General features: G+C 51.2%; 1 protein-coding gene across 4 annotated transcripts in view; it reads left to right on the top strand.

Moving 5' to 3' along the window:
- Positions 1-21,277, top strand: part of MBP (myelin basic protein) — a 113,455-nt gene that overhangs the window by 23,684 nt on the left and 68,494 nt on the right. For all 4 annotated transcript variants that reach the window (XM_060029247.2, XM_060029246.1, XM_060029249.2 and 1 more), the window contains exon 2: positions 956-1,031. In XM_060029247.2, coding sequence (XP_059885230.1) covers positions 981-1,031 — 51 coding nt within the window. In that variant the 5' untranslated portion in view covers positions 956-980. The remainder of the gene's footprint in view (positions 1-955; positions 1,032-21,277) is intronic.

Below are 21,277 nucleotides of genomic sequence, written 5' to 3'. Positions count from 1 at the left end.
AGATACTGGGCAATTCCTTCTTTGCAAAAGAGTGCCTTTGGGGAAACAAAACTTGCCTTTCGTCAGGCGTATGTGATATTTTAGAAACCCTTCCCATCTTTAGAAGACGATTCATTTTGTTGCCTTTCAAGGAGAGCCACTCCTCGTTCAGCAGGGAGCTACTACTCACATGTTCTTTGAAAAGGGTACATCGTGGATGATTGAATTTTGCGACGGCCCTTAAAGACAGGCCACCTGGAGCCAGCTGACAAGTGTACGGTGATGGTGCAAGTGGTCCTTGTGGTTCAGGCAGGTCCAGGGATGTGTGTGGGATGAGGGAATCTGTGTGGAATGAGTTTGGCTAAATTCTTCAGTTCTGTGCCTTTCTGGAGGAAAAGAAATAAATTTGCTGCTAAAGTTTGGGTTAGAAAATACAAATGAGGAACATGTGCTTTTTTAAATCCAACTTTATCTTCCTTACAAATGCTGCGGGTTCTTGGAATGCTTGTCCGATAAGCAGCCCTTGGTCGGGTCTTGCTGTTTCTGTGCTCACACGATTCCCGAAGCATCAGGCTTGTTTTTATTTTGAGGCGCGTCGGCACTTTTCTGCATCTCTGTTCCTCTTGTTGCTGAACATGAGGTGTACCTCCGTCCGTCCATCTGGACTTGTGCGCAGTCTGAGATCTCTGGAGATGAGTTCATCTTCTTTATGGATGAGGAAACACACGGAACAGTGTTTGTCACTGGACAGAATCCGGGTTTGGGCAGCCGTCCCGCTCTCTGGCTTTCTGCCAGGGCTCAGAAGACAGTGACACTCACTCATGAGACTTTGGGTGCCTCTTGAGTTTGGGGGCTTTCGTTTTCTTTTCTCAGAAATGGGTATAGCGTGTGGAACGGGATGGCGCTGATTGAAAACTAGCGTAGAAAACTCTGGAAGTACCAGTTCCAAGGCTAACGGCCTCGCTTTGTCTTTCAGCATCTGAAGGCCTCGACGGCTCAGGATGGGGAACCACGCAGGGAAGCGAGACTTAGGTGCCGAGAAGGGAAATAAGGTAAGAAGTGAGCCGGCTCAAAAATCCTGCAAACGCACAGACCCTCCTCAGGTTCCCTGTGGCTACCAGGGTTTTCCGCTAAAACAATTGGCTTCTTATCCTCCTACCTTAGAAACTTCTAGGGCTTAGAATGCTAGTCCAAGACCCGAACTCCTCGGCCAGGACTCCAGGCCCACTACGGTCTCACTGTGACTGGCCTTGCCAGTGCCATCGGCCCGACGTCCCTGCCCCAACCCTCATCACAGGGAGCTTGGAAGATACAGGAGAGCAAACGGGAAGAACGCAAATAAAAGTCATCCAGATCCCTCCAGTGACCCAGAACAAATCTTCCGGGTGTTTCTAGCCTCGCGTTCGCCCCTTTCCACCTTATTCCATGGACGTCAGCTTCCCCTGTTCGACGATGATTCCCCCAGAGTGACTGGGAACGTGGTTCTCAGCCTATTTCCCCCTGAGCCGCTCAAACCGATGGCCCGTCACCAGGGCACCTGCTGGCCTCATTCTCTGCCCACCGAAGAATCATTCCAGATTATGAGGCAATAGGCCTGATGTTGTGCGCAGAACTGTGAATCCACCCTAATTTGTGGGGGGGAAAGGGTAATTATTCCAGTTCTTTGGTCCTTTAACTCAAGACAAATGACAGTTCATCAGAATGTCACAGTGCTGAGGATGGACCTCCACCAGCCCACAAGCGCGCAGAATTGCTTCATAAATGTCCACCGGATTGAATGACATTACATTTGAGCCCCAGGACCTCTTTGCTGAGCTTCTGTGCTATGGGTTTTATTTAATAATAATGAACTTTGCAGCCATGAGCCCTTCTCTGATCTGTACTTAGATTCAATTTCCATATCAGCCAGGTGGGTAATTTTCCATAATTTGCTTTCAAGCCATTCATGTAAATCAGTGATTACATACTGTTTTTGTTCATATCTTATCTTACAAAGTGTTTTGAGAAAACACTGTTTTATCTAAAACAATGTTACGGAGTTTCTTTCCTAATGATGTCAGGCCCAAGGTCAACTAGAAGGGGTTTACCTTTTTATAATGTTATTATTGATTTGGAATTCTCTCATTGTTGAAAGGAGGACCAATTTTCTAAGTGTGTAAAGTGTTCTAGTGAATGTTGAATGGGGAATCACACAGTGTCTTCTACAACTTGAGCGTGAACTGTATTACTGGTAATCTCCCTGTGAAGATACTAGTAACTCTGAGCTGTGAACATGTTCAGTTACTCTAAAGACCGTGGGTCTGGTGGCATCTGCACCAGGAGGATAGAGTCTCAGCTGAGAGTGAAAATGGAGAAACAGCTCTTCTCAGAGAGCCCCATCCTGTTAGCACGTGGTATTTTAAGGCACTGCTGATTTAAGTGACTGATTTGCAAGTCTGCTTCTGTAAACCTCTCTGTGGCTTGCAGTGTCTTTCTTGTTGTTGGACGTTATAAAGCACCAAAACGTAGTTCTCACTGGTTTACTTTTACCAACGTCAGATTCCTGAGCGGTGGTACAGCCGTAGTGACGCTTCTGTTTTCTGAAAGCTAATTTTTAACATTCTGCTGATGTTTCTTTGAAATTGGGCGTTTAAGACCACTGGTTCCTGTAGGGAGTTGTTACAAGTAACAGCTGTCTTCTTTTAATTGTTTGTCACTTGACAGAAAATATCTGAGGCCTTGTGGAGGGAGTGCTCTGGGGCAGCGGTCCGCAACCTTTTTGGCCCCAGGGACCGGTTTCATGGAAGACAATTTTTCCACGGAGGCGGGGGGGGGGGGTTCAGGAGGTGATGCGAGCGAAGGGGAGGCGCAGATGAAGCTTTGCTCGCTGTCCGCCGCTCGCCTGCTGCTGTACGGCCGGTTCCTAACAGGCTGCGCAAACAGGTACCGGTCTGCGGCCCCGGGGGGTTGGGGGCCCCTGCCCTGTGGTGTTACATGGAGTGTCAGCTGAAACCAGAATAGAGAAAAACTACATGAGCTCGTGCCCTGCAGTTTCGCATCTGCACGTTTCTGTGGTCATTCTGGGAAGCTTGTTCTTCACTTACGAGGGAATGGACAGAAAGCGTTTGCCTGTGTCGGGGGGCTAACTGCTGACCTGCTAACAGGCGGGGGGCTGCAGGGACCGGTCACCCCACTCATCTCCCCAGCTCTGCCTCTTTGCGGCTCCCCCCGTACCGCACAGGGGGCCCAGAGCCCTCCTCTGCTCTCCACTCGCGTCCCCCATCAGCCCCGTGTCCTCACGCCCGCGCCTGCTGCCTTCCTGGAACCCGCTGGCCTGCGGAGGACGTTAGGAGGCAGTGGCCCTGTGTCGTGACCCCCTGCTCTGCCGCCCTCTCCCCCACCCCCCACCCCACCCCCGCGCTCGGCCCAGCTGGGGAGGGAGCCGCAGTGGCCAGGAGCGCACAGCCGCCTGCTGCCAGGTTCCTCCCCATGGCGCCCCACTGCTCTCTCACTGGCTTCTCTCTCCTCCCGAAGAAGGCGTGTCACGATGTAGGAAGGAGCCTGTGATGGAAGGGACAGCTCTGGCATTTCTCTGTTCCTGTTCCAGCCTTGCGTGTTAATGTGGAAACAGACGCACGTCCAGGCAGTGATGCAGCTGCGAGCGCGACCTCGGGGCCCCGTCAGAGAGCAGAGTGTGCGTGGTGGAGGTCAGGGAGGCCCCATCCACAAGGGGAACCAGTGGCATTCAGGGAAGTTCTCCTTCTCAGACATAAAGAAATCCCTGCTGGCCTCCGATTCCCCGTTTTTCTGAGCATCCTGGTGGATTTGGCTTCCAGGAAGCCCCGCTCACTAACTTACCAGCTCCTTGTCAGGCAGTGCATTTTCACAATGGTCTTTTGGCAGAACCGGGGAAGGACACGTACCAGCTGCCACGTCCCCGGGACCCATGGTTCTCAAAGAGCCCCCGCCCTTGGGCAGGCTGTGCCCGGGCAGCCCTGGGAGTCCGGGGACCCTGCACAGGTGGATGACACGCTTGGCCACTCTGGCTCCTGGAGGGGAGGGTTCGTGTCCAGGTCTGCACAGGAGTGAAGCTGGAGCACTTCTTCCGCAGGAGAACCAGCTGGGCCTTAGGACGGTGCCCACACCCTTTACTGAGGCTGTGCTGGGCTTCTGTCTTGTTTGGCGTTGCTCTGACTGTTGTCAGTCTCTGACCTATGGGTTTGCTCGTTGGGGTTTTCTGGTGATTCTCTTTTGGACACACCAGCTGCTATTAGCGCCTGCCGTGCTCCAGGCATCCGCGCCGTGGCTGTGTGGTTGCCCGGGCTGCTGTGACAAAGCAGCGCACACCCAGGGGCTGAACGACAGACGTGTATTCGCTCTCTGTCCTGGAGGCTGGAATCTGAGATCCAGGTGTCGGCAGGGCTGGGTCCTCCTGAGGCCTTGCTCCTTGGTGTGTAGACGGCCGTCTTCTCCCTGTGTCTTCAAGTGGTCGTCCCTCTGTGTGTGTCTGTGTCCTGATCTCCTCTTATGAGGACACCAGTCCTATAGGATTAGGGCCCATCCTCGTGACCTCATTTTACCTTAATCAACTCTGTGGAGACCCCACCCTCAAATGCAGCCATATTCCGCGTTCCTGGAGGGCTAGGACTTCGACACGTGGCTCCTCGGGGAACACGCGTCAGTCCACAATGTCCGTGTTATTTGATGCAGGCGGGAAGTGACTGGGAGGTTTGAGAGGCCAGAGAGAGGAGTGTCCCCAGCCCTGCCTGGTGATTGCCACCAGAGTCTGACCCTCACCCTCAGTGGGCACTGCCGTTGCCCTGGCCTCTCCCCATCGTGAGATTTCGGCATTCGCTTCTGTCCTGTTAACGCCCCCTCGCAGACCCCTTAACCTTCCAGGCCCCAGATTCATAAGCCAACACCCCCGCCGCCCCTAGGACGTGGGGCTTGTCCAGAACCTTCCATGCCCGTCTGTTGCCCGTGACCATCTGTCCACATGGCACAGCGGCCTTGAGGTTGTGTCCTCCATGTGCTGCCCTCATGCGTCAGCCCTTCTCCACGCTCTGACCCTCTGAGTATCGTCTTCATTTTACCCGAGATGGACTCTCAGAGTGGCCTGCGAGCTTGGCCCAAGGCCAGGTGGGGAGCCAACGCAGGAGCTGGGCTGTGGGGCGGCTCTCTGTCCCTCTAGGTCGGTACCAGGCAGCAGAAATGGAAGGAGAGCCGTAGGTGGACGTTTGAATGTTCTAGCACATAAAAAAGTAAAGAGGAAGAAATTCACGTTAATATCTTTTCTTTAACTTAATGTGCTCCAAGTATCGTGTCAGCGTATGACGACTATCAGTGAAGTATTCTACAGTTCTTTCTGTCTCAGTGAATCTTCAAACTCGGGGGTATATTTAGCTTACATCCCAACATGGCCTGGCTGCTCTTCTGGCACTCAGTGGCCACATGTGGCTGGCAGCTCCAGACCGGACGGCAGCCTCCACAGCCAGGCCCATCCCTGTGGGCCCTGCTGCCTCGCCGGGCAGTGTCCCGGACACCTTCCTGGTGTCCTCCATCCAGTTCACGCCCCCCGCCCTGCCCACCGTGCATCGCCTCCATTGCCTGATGAAGAGGAAAGAGAAATTGTGAATGACCAGTATTGTCCGTTGAGAGATGATGATTTTGCCCTCGGAGGGATAGAGCTGGGGTTGAAGAGGAGAAGCCGGAGGGGGAGGGAGGGGCTGGGAGGGGCTGGGGAGGGGTGTGGATGAATGGCTGCCCGCTGTCCCCTGGCTGGACCAGTAACCGCAGAGCAAGGGCAGTGATGAGTGAAAGTCCGGTGCAGAGGAGAAAGCAGGAGCGTCCTTTTTAAATCCGCCCAAATCCAGAGACCGTTTAGGGCATCGGGAGTGCCTCTGGTCTCGTGGCTTCGTCTGCCCTCCCCTGAATCACCCCCAAGCCTCTGGGGCAGCTTGAAGGGTCCGACCTGGGATCAGCCCCGGACTCCGCACCAGGTGCGCACGTGAGGACACTTGGCACTTTGCGTTGCCCCCAGTTTTCTCTAACAAGAGGCAGGCTGTTCTAACTCGTGTGTGGACTCTGTCCCTTCAGAGTTCACAAGTAAGTTAGCTGTTTAGGACTGAAGTGTCTCAAATCTTGACTTATTCCTACATCCATTCACTCATCCATAGGCAGGTGCAGACTTCTATTAAGCACCTCCCCTGCATAGGACTGGGCTGGACTCAGTGACGAAAGCCCGGCTTCCCCACCAACTGTCAGGCGACCTGGGGCAGTTACTTCACGCCCCTGGGCTTCGGTTCCCTCGTTGGTTACGGAGATGAGAAGATGGTGAATGTTACGTGAGCCGAAGGGTGTGACACACAGAGCATTGCCTGGTGCCCAGCAAGTCCTGTGTTGTGCCGTTGCTGCTTCTGTTCCTAATGCTCTTATTCTTGCTGTTGTTTTAAGAGAAACGGGCGTGCATCTTCTGTCAGAACAGCTCCCAGTGTGACTGGAGAGACCAGCAGAACTCTGACCCTGTGCCCAGCGCAATGACGGGATACAGGAGGGAAACCGTGGGGACCGGGGGCCCTGGCCTGCCTGGTGGCCTTTAACCAGCGTGGAGAACAGGCTACAAAGAGCAGAGGGAAAGCCCAGGAGTGGTCCTTCCCTGTGTCCTCGGGATCAGGGAAACACGGGCAAAATGTTTAAGTACTGCAAACAGGATTCGACCTGGGGCACCCATTGTACCATCCCTTTCTGCAAATCTCTCCCAGTTTCGGCCCCTCCAAGCGCTGTGGATTCTGAGTCCCCCAAGCAGCAGCCCCACCGTTTCCGCAGCCTGACGCTGCCTGTCAGTCACAGTGTCCCCTCACAGTGATTGCTGGGAAGACGCATCCTTTTTGATGAATTTGCGTCGCTGAGGGTAGGGCCAGCGGCCCCTTAGACATTCCATTGGTGTTTCCAGTTCTGACACCGTGCTGGGCGGCCTTGGAACTTACTGGCACAAGTCAGAATACCTTCTGGCTACGTAGAGATAACTTCGGCTCAGCAGGACGGCCCTGGCCCCAGGCCTGTCGTCTGTGCTCAGCAGTTGTAAGCGGCTTCCCTCCTGAACCCGTGGGTGCCCTAAACACCGTGATTTCTGACAACATCTCCCAGAGCAGCAGTGAACGTCCTGTGGGAAAGAGCTTTTGTGCCATTTTTTGTTGTGCAGAGGAAAAAGATTCCCCGGTAGAGACCGATATCAGAGAGGTAAGAGGAAAATCGGGAGAGCCGCAGGTGGGAAGGGTTCAGGGAGAGGGAGGGGTCCGAGGCGGGCGGAGCTGACGGCTGCCCCGCTGGACCCTCAGGCCCCGCCCAAGCGTCAAGTGTGGAAAACCGGGGCTCCCAGCACCTACAGACCAGGACCTTCAGAATCCACCTCAACACCTGTCACCTGGGGCTTACTAGGGCTGCCTGGCAGGTGTCGGTGGAAGGTTCTGGAACAGGGCCGGTCCCTGGGGACTCTGCCTCTCCTGCTTCCAAATTTTCTACTGACCTTGAGCGAGTGGGATTTCCAGCGTCCCTGAACTACTTCTTACCTGAATTCTTCAGCTTTGTTTAATTTTCTTGTTTGAGCACTGACCTCAGTCCACGTGGGAATGAACTTCAAGAGGTTTTCATACGAAACTAGTGAGGCCATTGCTAGTCAGAAGCATTACTACCAGGAAACATAAGAAACAAAGAGTAGTTTATATTGGCATCCCCACAGATTTTCCAAAATGAGTGAAATCAAGCGATGATCTATGACAATTTTCGAAAATCTAACAATAATAATTTTGAAAGCCTACTTTTCACCTGTGGGATCTCTATACTTTTCTTGGCAGTGGTATCTGGCTCACAAAGTTTCTCCCAAGGCGCCCAGCCATGTTTCTGGAGTTTTCTATTTAATCAGCTTAAGAAAAACGAGATACCACACTGAAGAACAAGGTCTGAGAGCAGTTTTAGAGTTTAGACTCGTGTCTGATTTTACAGTGGGGAGTAACTTGTTGGTCTGTTTTGTGTTTCCGATTAAATTGATTCGCTGCCTCAGCTGTTCTTCAAAGCCCAGTGTGTGTGGCCGCCTCTCCAGGGATACTCACACCCCTGGGGAAGCCGTTCGCGTATTTAATCATCACGGACCCCCCTGTCTGATGAGCCGCTGGGATGCTGTACCGGCGACGCTCTGAGAAACGAGAGGTGTAGTTTGCACGCACACACAGAGGCGCTCAGCAGCTCAGCCCCGCCCACCAGCGTGGAGATGGAAAATGTAGATTTGACGGGAAAATACGTTTCCTTCAAAACGTCTGACGTCCCAGCTGTGGGACGGGCTGACATGTTCCCCCGGGGGTTCACTGACTCTGCAGAACCGCAGTCCTGCATCGTCTTGTCCCAAGTGGGGCATGTTGTCAGCAGTCTCGCTTGTTCAGGAGGCCCCGTGCTTCTCACGCCAGCCTCGGGAAGGAGGAATCTTTCTACTCTAAACCACGGCCAGCTCCGTGCCATCCTGTCTCCTTCCACCTGGAAATTAAGTGCTGTGAGGGCTGTGCTTGTCCCCCACTGCCCCCAGTGCTGCTGTTTGGGGGACCCTAACTGCACAGCCCGTACGGGTGTCCAGGGCGCCCCCGACACCGCCGGCTCCAGGCCGGGTGGATGCTGGCAGCCTTCACCTGTGGGCCCCAGCCCAGGGCAGGGAGTCGTCCACACGCCCCGCGCTGCGTACGGTACAGGTGGGCCCTTCAAACCCCAAATCCAGCGTTGCTTTCGCCCCACATCATGCTTCCTCCTGCAGTTCCTTGTTAGAACCGACCGCCGTCACCACGGCTACTTCACAGAATGGGAAGTGGGTTTGCCAAGAAACTCACTTCCGTCCAGTCACCCAGACCCACTCGATGGGGCTGCTGTGTCTTCGAGCAGGGAATCCACCTGGAAAGTTAACGTTTCTGATTTGATTTTGCAGTGTGTTGGCAACTGTTAGACCCATACATGTGTAATTCCATTTTCTTAGGCCGGTTCCACGAACAATTTTTTTTGAGAACTCAGGTAGTTAAGTTAATCAAATAATATACGTTTCAAAGTTTAGGCGGCTGAAAAGTAGAAGGTATTTCCCTGCAGACACTCACCAATCTAGTCAGATACATGGAAAGACCTAGTCAGCATCAAGTAAGGCCTTAGATTGCGAGGTGCAGGCGGTCTTTCCCTTGTATGTGTCTTCAACAGTCCCAGAGTCCTTTGTCTGTCTGTCTGTCTCTCCATCTCTGTTTGCATCTCCATCTCTATCTCTCGCACACACCCATAAAGAATTCCCCTTCGCCTCAGCTGCACAGCATTAAAGCACCTTCCGATAGGCCGATGGTGCACTGTACCAATAGCTGCCTTGCGTCTGCTGCTCACTGCAGACGCCCCGCTGCAGCCCCGTCCAGCAGGACCTTCTGCCCTGTGCCCCTGCTGGCCAATAGGGCGGTCACGTGACACACGTGGCTAATGTGATTGGTACAACAGAAGAACCAAACCTTTAAACTTCAGATTTAAATAGCCGTGTGTTTTGAGGCACAGTGCCGTTCCACTGGGTGCTTGGCGTGTCCTCCTAGTTCTGGGGTCCCCAGAACCCTCCCTGAGAGGCATCAGCTCCAATTCTCATTAAGGACAAACACTGGGTCTTTCTCAAAGTCATATGATTGCCTACAAAAGTGAGCATCGAGTTCAGAAGGTAAAATCCTCTGGAAACACACCCTTATAAATACCAGCAACCGCAGAGGACAGCGCTGTGAGCCGTGAGCTCCAGCAGGTGGGGCAGGTCTTGTCCTCACTCACCTCCCTTGGCTGGGAGGGTCTCACGGCCCCATTGCTTACTTACGGCTCCCTCCGAAGGGGGCCACCTGCTGCAGGGTTGGGAAACTCGCATTGCAAACAGCATGCATTTATCTAAGTGCCTCTGAGTTTCCTGCACACACAGACGCCTACCCACCTGCCTTGCTTAGTGCCTCCAAAAGAATTTCAGCAGGCTTCTAAAAAGAGAAATAAAATAGTGTAGAAAACTTTTAAAGAGGTTCCCAGAATCGGTAGCCTTCTGATTACGGTCATGGAGAAATCAACGTGGGATCTGTCCCTGACTTGAGAGTCGAGCCACGAGGATGTAAAATGAAACATCTCATTCCAGGCTGGTTTGTGAAGTCGCATTTGTGTTTAAGACCCCAGGGCCGCCTCTGAAGGGGGGCTGTCTGCGCCCCGAGGGATGGTGAAGACTGCCGTGTTGGAGATGCAGCATCTCCCAGCCGCAGGCGGGCGCCGTCTTCCTAAGTCCGCCTTTACAGCAGGTTCGCGAATGTTCTGAGTCAGCACTGATTTGCTCTTGGAAGGTACTAACGACAAAGTCTCCCATCACGGTTTTGCACGGAGAGCATGGCCCTAGCTGGATTCTGATCTCTGAGGTCTGTGAGCGAGCGTTTTGTTTCCTCTGATAGACTGAGGACACTCACACCTCTGTCAGTCAGGTGGCAACAGGCCTCACAGACACACATGTGAGTGAGCGGTAAAGGCAGGGGTGTAATTAGCCAGCAGACCCCGGGCCCTCACAGCCCTTAATAAAAATAATGGGGCGATGATGCAGTGGGGCCCCAGGCAGCATAAAGCCAGCGGGCAGGCCACGCGGCAGCACGTGATTTATGAACTTGCCCCGCCCCTGGCCCAGGCCCAGCCCCTCCCCATCCCAGGGATGGCCTCGTGGACCCCTGCTCGGGGGCCCCTCCCGGCTCAGCTGCTAAGGGAAGGGCCCCAGGAGTCAGGCTGCGGGGACCTCGAGGCCTCCGACTTAGGGTTCAGGGCTTGTACACCCCAGGGGCCTCGGACCCTGTGAGATGCGCAACCTCTGTGTCCTTTCACCCTATTATAGGGTCTATTAGGGTTGCGAGTTAGTTCGCAAGCTTAGTTTTTATCAGAAACTGTGACCAACCTTGCAAGCAGCTGCCTTTGGGCCACGATCGTTCAGTAGAAGTGATATGTTTAACACTGGTCATTAACTTCATAAATGACGCGACAATAAAATCGTTCTCTGGGTAAAACTACAGCAACAGTGGACCGCGCCCCCGAGGGGACGGCTTGAATAGACGGCTCTATTCAGGCCACCCCCACACGAGGCTTCTATCCTTAAGATCATGTTCCTGGGCCTTGGGCAGCAGATCACGTGGAATCCGGAGCCCGGTGACCCTGGAACACACCCGTTTGTCGTCTTGTTTTCAGCTGGACTCATAAACCGTTCCTTCCGCATTCCTTCCCTCACCCTGTCATAGCCCCTGATTCCTCTGTCCCTGCATCTGTAACGCTAAATCATTTATGAGAGCTGACAGGACGGGGGAAGGGAGCCCAGAAATGTTGGCCTGTCATCAGATGTGCAGCACAGAACAAGCAGAGGCAGCGCTGACTTCATTGAATAGGTTTTTTTTTAAGGTGGGGAAGCTTTTGAGCTCGCAATGGATACGCGTCACGTGAAGTAGTTCTCAGGCTCCGTTTGGGGTTTACATTTGATTGAGAACGTGATTCCAGGGGTGGCACAGCAGATATGTATTCTTGAATTCCTCCTGACTTGAATGAAAGTGTTTAGATGGAAACTCTCCTTTCCAGAGGGTGGGTGAGTTAGATTTCCTGGGAGTGGAGAGCAGTGCCCTCCTGTAGGTGGTTCAGGTTGACGGGCTGGGGAAAGGGCTTAGGTGGTAAATTGTTTTAATCTCCAGTCGGTTTAGGGCTCGCCACTGGGTGTGCCCATGAAGCCTCCCTGAGCTGCCATTTCTCATCCGCTGCCAGGTAATTTCAGAAAGGCCACCATGTAATTTTATCTTTGAAGACAAGTTTATTTCAGACTCTGAGAGTGAAAAGCGTGTCATTGCGTATAAAAACCCTGTGTTTATTTTGTTATTAAGGAAGAATTTTTTTTATATTTATTCAAACCCTCTTACAATGTTTTAAATGAAACAAAACCTAAAAATCCAGGTTTCAGAATGATGCTTCTTGTCTTTTCTCGCTCATTACTAAGGTAGTATGGTTTTTTTTAACTTTTTTAAAAATGATTTCTTTTATTTATTTATTTATTATTTATTTTTGGCTGCGTTGGGTCTTCGTTGCTGTGCGTGCACTTTCTCTAGTTGCAGCGAGCGGGGGCTGCTCTTCGTTGCAGTGTGCGGGCTTCTCATTGCGGTGGCTTCTCTTGCCGCGGAGCATGGGCTCTAGGCGCGTGGTCTTCGGTAGTTGTGGCTCGCGGGCTTAGTAGTTGTGGCTCGCGGGCTCTAGAGCACAGACTCAGTAGTCGTGGCACACGGGCTTAGTTGCTCCGTGGCATGTGGGATCTTCCCGGACCAGGGCTCGAACCCGTGTCCCCTGCATTGGCAGGCGGATTCTTAACCGTTGCGCCACCAGGGGAGTCCTAAGGCAGTCTGGTTTTAAAACTTTACATTTGGAAGTGAGAGGTTTTATAGGCTGGAATACATTTGTGAAAATTTATCTTTCTGTGTTTGTCAGTGTGTGTGTGTGTTTGAACGTGTGGCATTTTTCTCACCCGCCAGCTTCCAGCCCTGCAGAATGCCCATCGGCAGCTGTGTGGACACGTTCTCAGGCTCAGCCCACGCTCTGCACTTGTATGATTCTAACACACCACTCTCCTAATTGAGATTTGGTACCCCCATTAATTTGATTATCATACAGTTAAACAGAAGCCTCGATGAAATCCATTACTGTTTCTGTGGCTTTTGATGCTTTTGCAAAACAGACTCTGTTATCCAACACGTCCTAAATCATGCTTTAGCACGGGGCATATGTAGCCAAACACAAGCCCTCAGTAAACAGACGAGGCAATTTGGTAGTTACGTTAATTACCCGTGGCGAGCGAGGGTGACTGCAGCCTGGGTTACTCACAGACGTGCGTGCGTTCACACCCTGCTGTTGCAGAGCTGCATTAAGTCGCTTAACAAAATACCAGCATCTTGAAATTTAGAAGTGAAAGGCGAGCTTACATGTTGGTTTCGACTGTTTGGGGAGGAATCTGCCTCTTTCAGGAAGCAGGGTCTGAGACGTGTCCTTGCTGGCAAAGCCGCGTGCTGCCTCCGCATCTGGGGGCCTGGCCTCTGCCACCCGTCCCCTCCTGCCCCCCTGCGCTCCGCCCTCGCCGCCCGGCCCCTCCCTTCCAGCTGCTCACCTTACTCTCCTTGTCCCACCCAAACCATCGGGTCCATTTTCCTTCTCTGGCTGGTTTCGCCGCCTCACCCTGGAATGCAAACCCTGTGGGAACGGAGGCTGACCCCCTGGCACCCACACGTCCCAGGGCCACTGGACACTGCACGGCCAGTGGGTGCCGTCACCCCAGGGTCCGCTTATGAGGCCTCGGCTCCGTGCACAGCGTCCAAGTTGATCTTGGTAGTGAAGTTCACGCCATGCTGGGGCTGGTTACTTCTGCTGGAAATGCCTGTAGGGAAGGAAACTTCTTCAGATACATCCCCCCACATTGCCTCCTTTGGATTAAGTAAAAATAAAAGGTGTCAGCTACCAAATGTAAAATAGCTAGCTAGCGGGAAGCAGCCGCATAGCGCAGGGAGATCAGCTGGGTGCTTTGTGACCCCCTGGAGGGCTGGGATAGGAGGGGTGGGAGGGAGACCCAAGAGGGGGGATTATATGTATATATGCATAACTGATTCAAATTGCTCTACAGCAGCAACTGACACAACACTGTAAAGCAATTACACTCCAATAAAGACGTTAAATAATAAAAGGTGTCAGGACCCAACTTATTAATGCAGTGCACACTCCGTTGCACTTCCTTTTCTGGAACGCCGGTGCCTCCCAGGAACCAGGAAAGTATCTAGAATGTCGAAAGCAGGTCCCATCGGTCGTATGTGCTCACCAGGGCCCCGTGGCGGTGACCGCCCACACCGGCAGGTATTTTCGCTGGGGAGACAGATAATAAACAAATCAACATGGGAATTAGGTACTTCAGATGGGGTTAGGGCTCAGAAGAAATATGTAGGGTTGGGGGCTCAGGAGGGCAGGGGTGAGGGCTGCCGGGGAGCCACCGCGATGGGGCAGCATAGAGCAAAGGCTGGGAAAGTGGAAGGTGGGAGCCACGCGGCTCTCTGGGGACAGGTGTTCCAGGTGGAGGATCTCACACGTGCAGAAACTGAGCCAGCCACTGCCTTGGTGCATGGGAGAGGCAGGGCTGGAGGGGGTAAGATAGGAGGCCAGGTAGGCAGGGAAAGGCCTAGATCGCGGAGCGCCTAGCTGGCTGTCAGGTAGCCCCGGGAACTGTCCTTCTGAGAGATGACGGTGCCCGGCCGGGGGCGAAGGTAGATGCCTTGAGAAATGGTCAAGTTCCAGTTACCTTTGAAGCGAGAGCTGGTAGGATTTGCCAATGAACTGGGCGTCAGAGAGAGAAGGGAATGAAGGGTTGGGGCCTGGGCGTCGGGGGTACACCTGTGCACAGGTGAGGAAGCGTGGGCAGGGTAGGTTAGCGAAACAGGTGAAAAATCACCGCGAGCTTGAGGTGCCCCTGAGGTGCTCACCTTGCAAAAAGCGCCGGCAGAGACGTCCAATTCATAACTCTCAGATCAACTAAGGAGACGGGTTTAGAGAGGAATCCAAGGCTGAGCCCTGGACTTCAACACTTGGGACCAGGAGGGTGAGTGGCACCCGTAAGGGAGACCAAGATGGGGCAGCCACAAGGTGGGGGGATGGACATGAGTCACTGGGTCCGGCAGGGAGTGTTAGAAGCATTTCACCGGTCAAATAGCACTGAGTCCAGGTCAGAAAAGGATGGAGGGTCAACCACTGGATGAAGCAGCCCGGGGTCCCTGCTGCCCGGGGCCAGAGATGCTTTGGTGGCATGGTGGCAGTGAGACCCGATTAGTATTGGAAGGAGACTGGCAACAGTGGCCCGGAAACCTCCTTGAGAAGCTGTGTGGAGAAGGAACCGGACCCAGGGCGCAGCTGGCAAGGGCGTGGAAGCCAGTCGGGGCCGTTTTGCTTTTGACGGTGGAGTTTTAAGAGCATGTTCGTCAGCTGATGCAAATGGTCCTCTGGAGAGGGGGCCATCGCCGAGGGTGGCAAGGGATGCCTGCTCTGATAAATGGTGGTTTTCTTTGGAAAAGGAGAGAAGTGGTTCATCTCAGCCTCAGGCAAGCGCAGGCCAAGCTTTAAGATCTGACCCCATGTCTGCAGCCTCCTTTGCAATGGCGAAGGCCTCTTGGCCAGCCGCCACCGCAGCATCCCGTGAGGTGGGAGACGGTGGGACAGCACTATGGCCACCCGGACGCACTGCCTCGTGTTCAGCTGCTGCAGGAGAGTTGCAGCCCGTATTCAGGAACGCCTACCGACGTTTGGAAGCATGCTGGCCGTGCTGTTGTGTCTGGAAAGAAATACCTGGCTGTAGGGTGGATGCCAGAGACCCTGCTAAGCAGCTGCCCCCCACACCTGGGGAATCACGTTGCCCTGCAGGTGGAGGTGTCCAGGGTCAGGCGCGAAGGGATGAGGGCCCGCAGCGGTCCGGTAGTCACCTGCTGTAGGTGCTTCAGGCAGGTGCTGCAGCTAGACTCTCCAGGCTGCACCCGGGCCACAAGGGAAGTATTCCTGAGAGGCACGGTGGGCTGGTACCTTCCAGCCTGAAAGACAGTGCAGCTTCCAGGAGCATCGTCCTAGCTTCCTGTGCTTGCCGTGACAGATCATCACACACGGGGCGGCTTAAAGCAACAGAAACTCATTTTCTCACCCTTCTGGAGGCCAGATGTCTAAAATCAAGGTGTCGGCTGGGCCGTGCTCCCTCTGGAGGCTCCAGGGAGGAGTCCTTCCTGCCGTTTCCAGCTGCTGGTGGGGAGCTTCCCACAGAAAATATTTATTTTATTCTATTCTACTTTGTGACAATTTTAGTCCTTTTAAAAGAGGTTTATTGCAATGTTTTTCAAGGTGAAATATGACGTGGTATTTGTAGAATACAGTCCAGGAGTTTATAATACTGCTTTTCGGTGAGCTGTTCTTAATAAGAGATTCCTCTCATTTCATTGTCGGAATACGAAATATTTAGTTCCTCACTCTGCTTAGGAACATTGTATCTTTTGCCTTTCTCGCCAGTTCTTCAGCGTTTAAGAGAAAATCGATCTTTGATTTTATGATTTTGTTCTCGAGCATATAAGCGTGCTCTAAAACATCAGGAGACTGACCATGCTTGTTTTAGGTCACAATTCCTATGGTACTTAAAACAAAAGGATGGTTTCATTAATATACAGGGAAACCCATTCGATCTGCGTTTTCCAGGACAATTTAGTTGCCACCTGACCTTCCATAAAGAGGTTTTTCAAAATATTTTTTGTATCTTCTCCTAACTATACTCTGACTTGAGTTTATTGTCAATTATGGAACAAGAGAAGGTCTGTGGCCTGAAAAACCAAATTTCCCCTGCGTGTGCGTTTGCAGAGAATGTTCCCCTGCGTGTGCGTTTGCAGAGAATGGCGCATGCACGCTTTTGAGGAATTGATCGTATTGGTCTTGGTGGTCGGCATCTGTCGGCACTGCGTGTATGATATTCTTGAGATGCACTTGGTCTCTTAATCAAGTTCCAGTGGCCCATCCCGACCTTGAACGGGTGGAAACCAGCTTTGGCCTGACTGTTTCTCTAGCTCCTGGAATGAGTCCGAGCAGGTGGTCACAGGTACAGAACTCAGCTACGAAGAAAAGCACCTGCAGAGGCAAGTGACAGTTCCATTTTGCAAAACGAGTTTGTTCCTTTCGAGCAAGGGACCCAGAACTCAGGTACAATCAGCGATCGCTGTGAAATCGCTTTTTCTTTCACTTCTCGACCTGATTGCATTGACGTGCACCTTAAAACCTGATTTTCACTGAAGAAGATTTTATTTCCACCTTTACTAAAATGTGGAAAGTAATCAGAAGACGCATAAGACTAAAATAAATCGTGATGATGTCCAGCACTGACAGTGCTAGCTGACGGTCAGACACTGTTACAATCACCACACGTATGGACCCATTTCGCGTTCAGAATAACCCCGTGAGATAGACGGTATCATTATGCCCATTTTACAGTGAAACAGGAAACGGAGGAGGTTGAAGAGATTGGCAGAGCTGAGGTATATATTCAGAAAAATGGTCAGACTCTGATATATCAACATGTTTTTCCTTTGAGCAAAGATTCATCTTCCATTACTAGACTTTTGCCCCTTCCACCCTGTCTGCATCACAGGAAGCAGTTATTACCCATGTGCAGGCGTAGAGTGATGTGTTCAGGGAGATTAAGTAGGAGAGGTGTTCATTCTATAAAACTAAAGGAAATTTCAAATTAAGAAAAGCAGAGTTCTCCACTGCCTTCTTCTGTTTTCAGTAATGTAGGATGTCTTTTTGAACTGAATGAATGCCCTTCTGTGAATTGGCTTTAAGTGCATTTTATTTAAACTTGCCATTCACACGACCATCAAACTCTTTTCAGTAAAAGAGATACACGGAACAAAGCCCCCCTCCCTCTCTCCCACCACCCCACGCCCTGCCTTTGTCACCGTCCTTCTTGTTCTACTTAAACAGCTGATGGAGCAGAAACTTCCAGGAATAAATAGGATATTTGTGTTCCTAAAATAGATGTTAGAACGTCCAGTTACATAACAGGTCTCGATAAACAGTTTTACTGTGGCACTAGTTAAAACTTAACTTGGCTGTGAGCAGTGTTGAAGTGAAGTCCTGAGCTCCTTTCTTTGCGTTCGTTATTTAAAGAACACTGCGACCTTAATTCCACCGCCAAATGGTCTTGCAGAGAGCGTGGCTTTTGAACTAAGTAGTAAAGGGACCATTTCCTAGTCCAAGATAACGGCTTCACACGCACCTCAAGCACGTAGTTCTAAACTCCCTTTAGTGACGCCACAACGTTTCATTTTAACTACCTGCAAACTAAGCATTTATGTTTTTTAAAATGTTAATAAAATATGTTTATGTTAATTAATGTTAATGTTAATTAATGTTAATAAAATATCTTTATTAACTACCTGCAAACTAAGCATTTATGTTTTTTAAAATATCTTTATTGAGATGTGATTCTCATGCCGTACAGTTCACCCGTTTAACGTGTACAATTTGGTGCTTTTTCAGTTTAGTCATAGATACGCGGAACCGTCACAACAATCAATTTTAGAACATTTTCATCACCTCACAGAGGAACTGCGCTCTGCTGCCGTCACCCGCGCCCCCCGGGACCAGCCTCCCAGCCCGCAGCCCTAAGCGACCACTCATCGACTTTCTGTCTCTAGATTTCCCTGTTCCGGACGTTCTGTGTGAATGTAATCATGTAACGTGGTCTTTTCTGTCTGGCTTCTTTCACGTAGCGTAATGTTTTCAGCGGTCGTCCATGTTGTAGCCTGTGTCAGTGCTTCCTTCTTTTTCAAGGTCAGTAGTATCTCTTTGTACGGATATGCCACATTTTGTGTATCCATTCGTCCGTTGATGGGCAGTTGGGTTGTTTCCGCCTTCTGGCTATTATAAAGAACTCTGCTATAAGCAAAAACTCATCGACAAGTTTTTGTGTGGACGTATGTTTTCGTTTCTCTTATATACCTTCTGAATTTTAAAAATCCTGGATTTTCATATATCATCAAAAATGCTTCCTGTGTTTTCCAGACAAATCTAGAAAAGGAGTCCTGGATTTGAAATCTCATCTCATTGAGAGTTGTAACATCACGGTTCTTTTCCTCTGAATCCACAGTGTTGAGTGGGAAGCATTTTCAGTGCCTTTAGTCATAAATCTATTCGAGTTACTCATTCTAACCATCCTCCCACCCCACCCTACCCGCAGCGCCAGGCCACCGCTAGTGTACTCTCAGTCTCTACAGATCTGCCTCTTCCGGACACTTCTTAAATATGCAATCATACAACAGGGTGTGTGTGTGTGTGTGTGTGTGTGTGTGTGTGTGTGTCTGGCTTCTTTCACTTACGTAATGTTTTCGAGGTTCACCCGTGTTGTAGAATATGTCAATACTTCATTACTTTCTACTGCTGAATAACATTCCATTGTAGGAAAATGCCACGTTTCACTTACCCGTTCATTAGTTGGTGGACGTTTGGGTTGTTTCCACCTGTTGGTGTCACAGATCACGCTGCTGTGAACATTTGTGTAGGAGTTTTCGCACGGACGTATGTTTTCATTTCTCTTGGGTGTGTACCGAAGCTGCATCTGCAGGGTCAAATGGCGACTCTGTTTCCGAGGGGCCATCGGAGTCTCTTCCACAGCAGCTGCACCATTTCACTACAGCGTACGAGGGCCTCCACATCCGCCCAGCAGTTCTTGTTATCAGGTTTTTTATTGTATCCAGCAGTGTCGTGTGGGTTTTGATTTGCATTTCCTTAATGGATAACAATGATGGGCATCTTTTCCTGGGCTTATTGGTCATTCATATGCCTTCTTTCTAGAAGTGCCTGTTCAGATCCTTGGCCAGTTATTTTAATTGGGTGGTTTGTCTTTTTGTTGTTTAGTTGTGGGAGCTCTTTATGTATTCTGGACACTAGACCCTTATCAGATAAATGATTTGCAAATATTTTCTCCTATTCTCTGGGTTGTCGTTTCACTTTCTTTTTTTTTTTTTTTGTGGTACGCGGGCTTCTCACTGTTGTGGCCTCTCCCGTTGCGGAGCACAGGCTCCGGACGCGCAGGCTCAGAGGCCATGGCTCACGGGCCCAGCCACTCCGCGGCATGTGGGATCTTCCCGGACCGGGGCACGAACCCGCGTCCCCTGCATCAGCAGGCGGACTCTCAACCACCGCGCCACCAGGGAAGCCCTCGTTTCACTTTCTTGATCACACCGTTTGCAGCCCAGAAGTTTCAAATTGTGATGAAGTCCAGTTTATCCATGATTTCTTTTGGTGTCACGTCTAAGAAACCGTTGCTGAGGCAGCACCTGCTTTAATGACTAAGTTAAGTCTGATTCTCAGTCCTTCTCTAATCCTTGTCATGTGGGCCCTGCTTTCAAATCATTCTTTAAAAGTGGAGTTCTGATGACCCACAGAATGTCTTCATGAAAAACTCATCACCGTCCTATATGTTTGTGAACAGATTCACAATTTTCACCCCGTCTCTGTTGCTTCTCTTTGTCTAGACCAGTGGCTCTCAACCAGGGGACCCCCCCCCCGCCATCCTCCGGACATTTGTCAATGTCTAGAGACATTTCTTGTCACAACTGCAGGGGCTACTAGCATCTCCTGGGTGGAGGACAAAGAAGGAGCTAAACGTCCCATGACACGCAGGACAGCCTCTGCCCCACAGCGAGGCTTATCCAGCCCTAAATACCAATGATGTAGCGTTGAGAAGCCCTGGTCTAGATGGGCTAAGGTCACACTTTTGCCTGATTGTCTCCATCCTGTTCTGATGCTGCATAAAAAGGGACATGCCACTGAGATGAGTCGGGTTATGTGAGTCTGATTGTCATGTTTCTTCGTATTCTTTGCATTGATCCCATAAGCTTTCCGTGTTTTGCTGGTATCGTCTGTTACTTGTCCAAATCCAGCCCAGAGCAAAACTGTGATCCTTGTTTAAGAAATAAACCAAAAATGCCGAATAATAAGTGCAAAGTAATAAGAGCTATTTTTATATACTTCTTATTACTTTGTACAAACAGTACACACTTACACATGCATACGCACAGGCACACACACACTCATAGACATACGCACGTGTACACACACACACACGATTTTTTCTGGTGTTGATACTTTAGTACTTTAACAGTTTCAAACAAAGTTTATCACCAGATTTAAATAACAAGAACATGCAGGAGGATTTTTTCAGCCGCAGAAAATACCAGGAGATTTGATCCTCCCCGCATGCGTCCTGGTCCCTGAAGCACCCGCACGGCCGTGGGCTGATGGGCTTTTGGCGGGGACAGTCTCATTGCTTCCCTCTCCCCCTCCGGTGGCAGCTGAGATCTCTGAGATGTGATTAGAGAGCAGTGCTGTAGGAATTTAAGCTAAACACGTACAGCCAGCCCATATGGGGCCCGGATTTATTCTGAGCGTGAAAGGAATGACTTGCTTCTTAAAACAAAAGAGAGAGAGAGAGTTTCCCTTAGATTCCACAATTTTCCTTGAAAGCACAAAGTGCTCCCAGGGCGAGGAACTGACCAGTTAGCATCCCGGCCTCTTCCGGACACCTGTCTCCACCCCAGGTGCCCACACCTCAGGTCTCCCGCTAGCTTATCTCCTTCCTGGGAAGACGCTGGACTGGGGTGTCCCGGCGACCCCAGTGGCTGAGCCCATGCTAGCTCCCGGGAGCCATGGGCAGTGCCGGGAGCCGAGGGGG

This window comes from Delphinus delphis, chromosome 13 (genome assembly GCF_949987515.2).
Source record: "Delphinus delphis chromosome 13, mDelDel1.2, whole genome shotgun sequence".
Lineage (NCBI taxonomy): Eukaryota > Metazoa > Chordata > Mammalia > Artiodactyla > Delphinidae > Delphinus > Delphinus delphis.
This window is presented reverse-complemented; position numbering and strand designations above follow the sequence as displayed.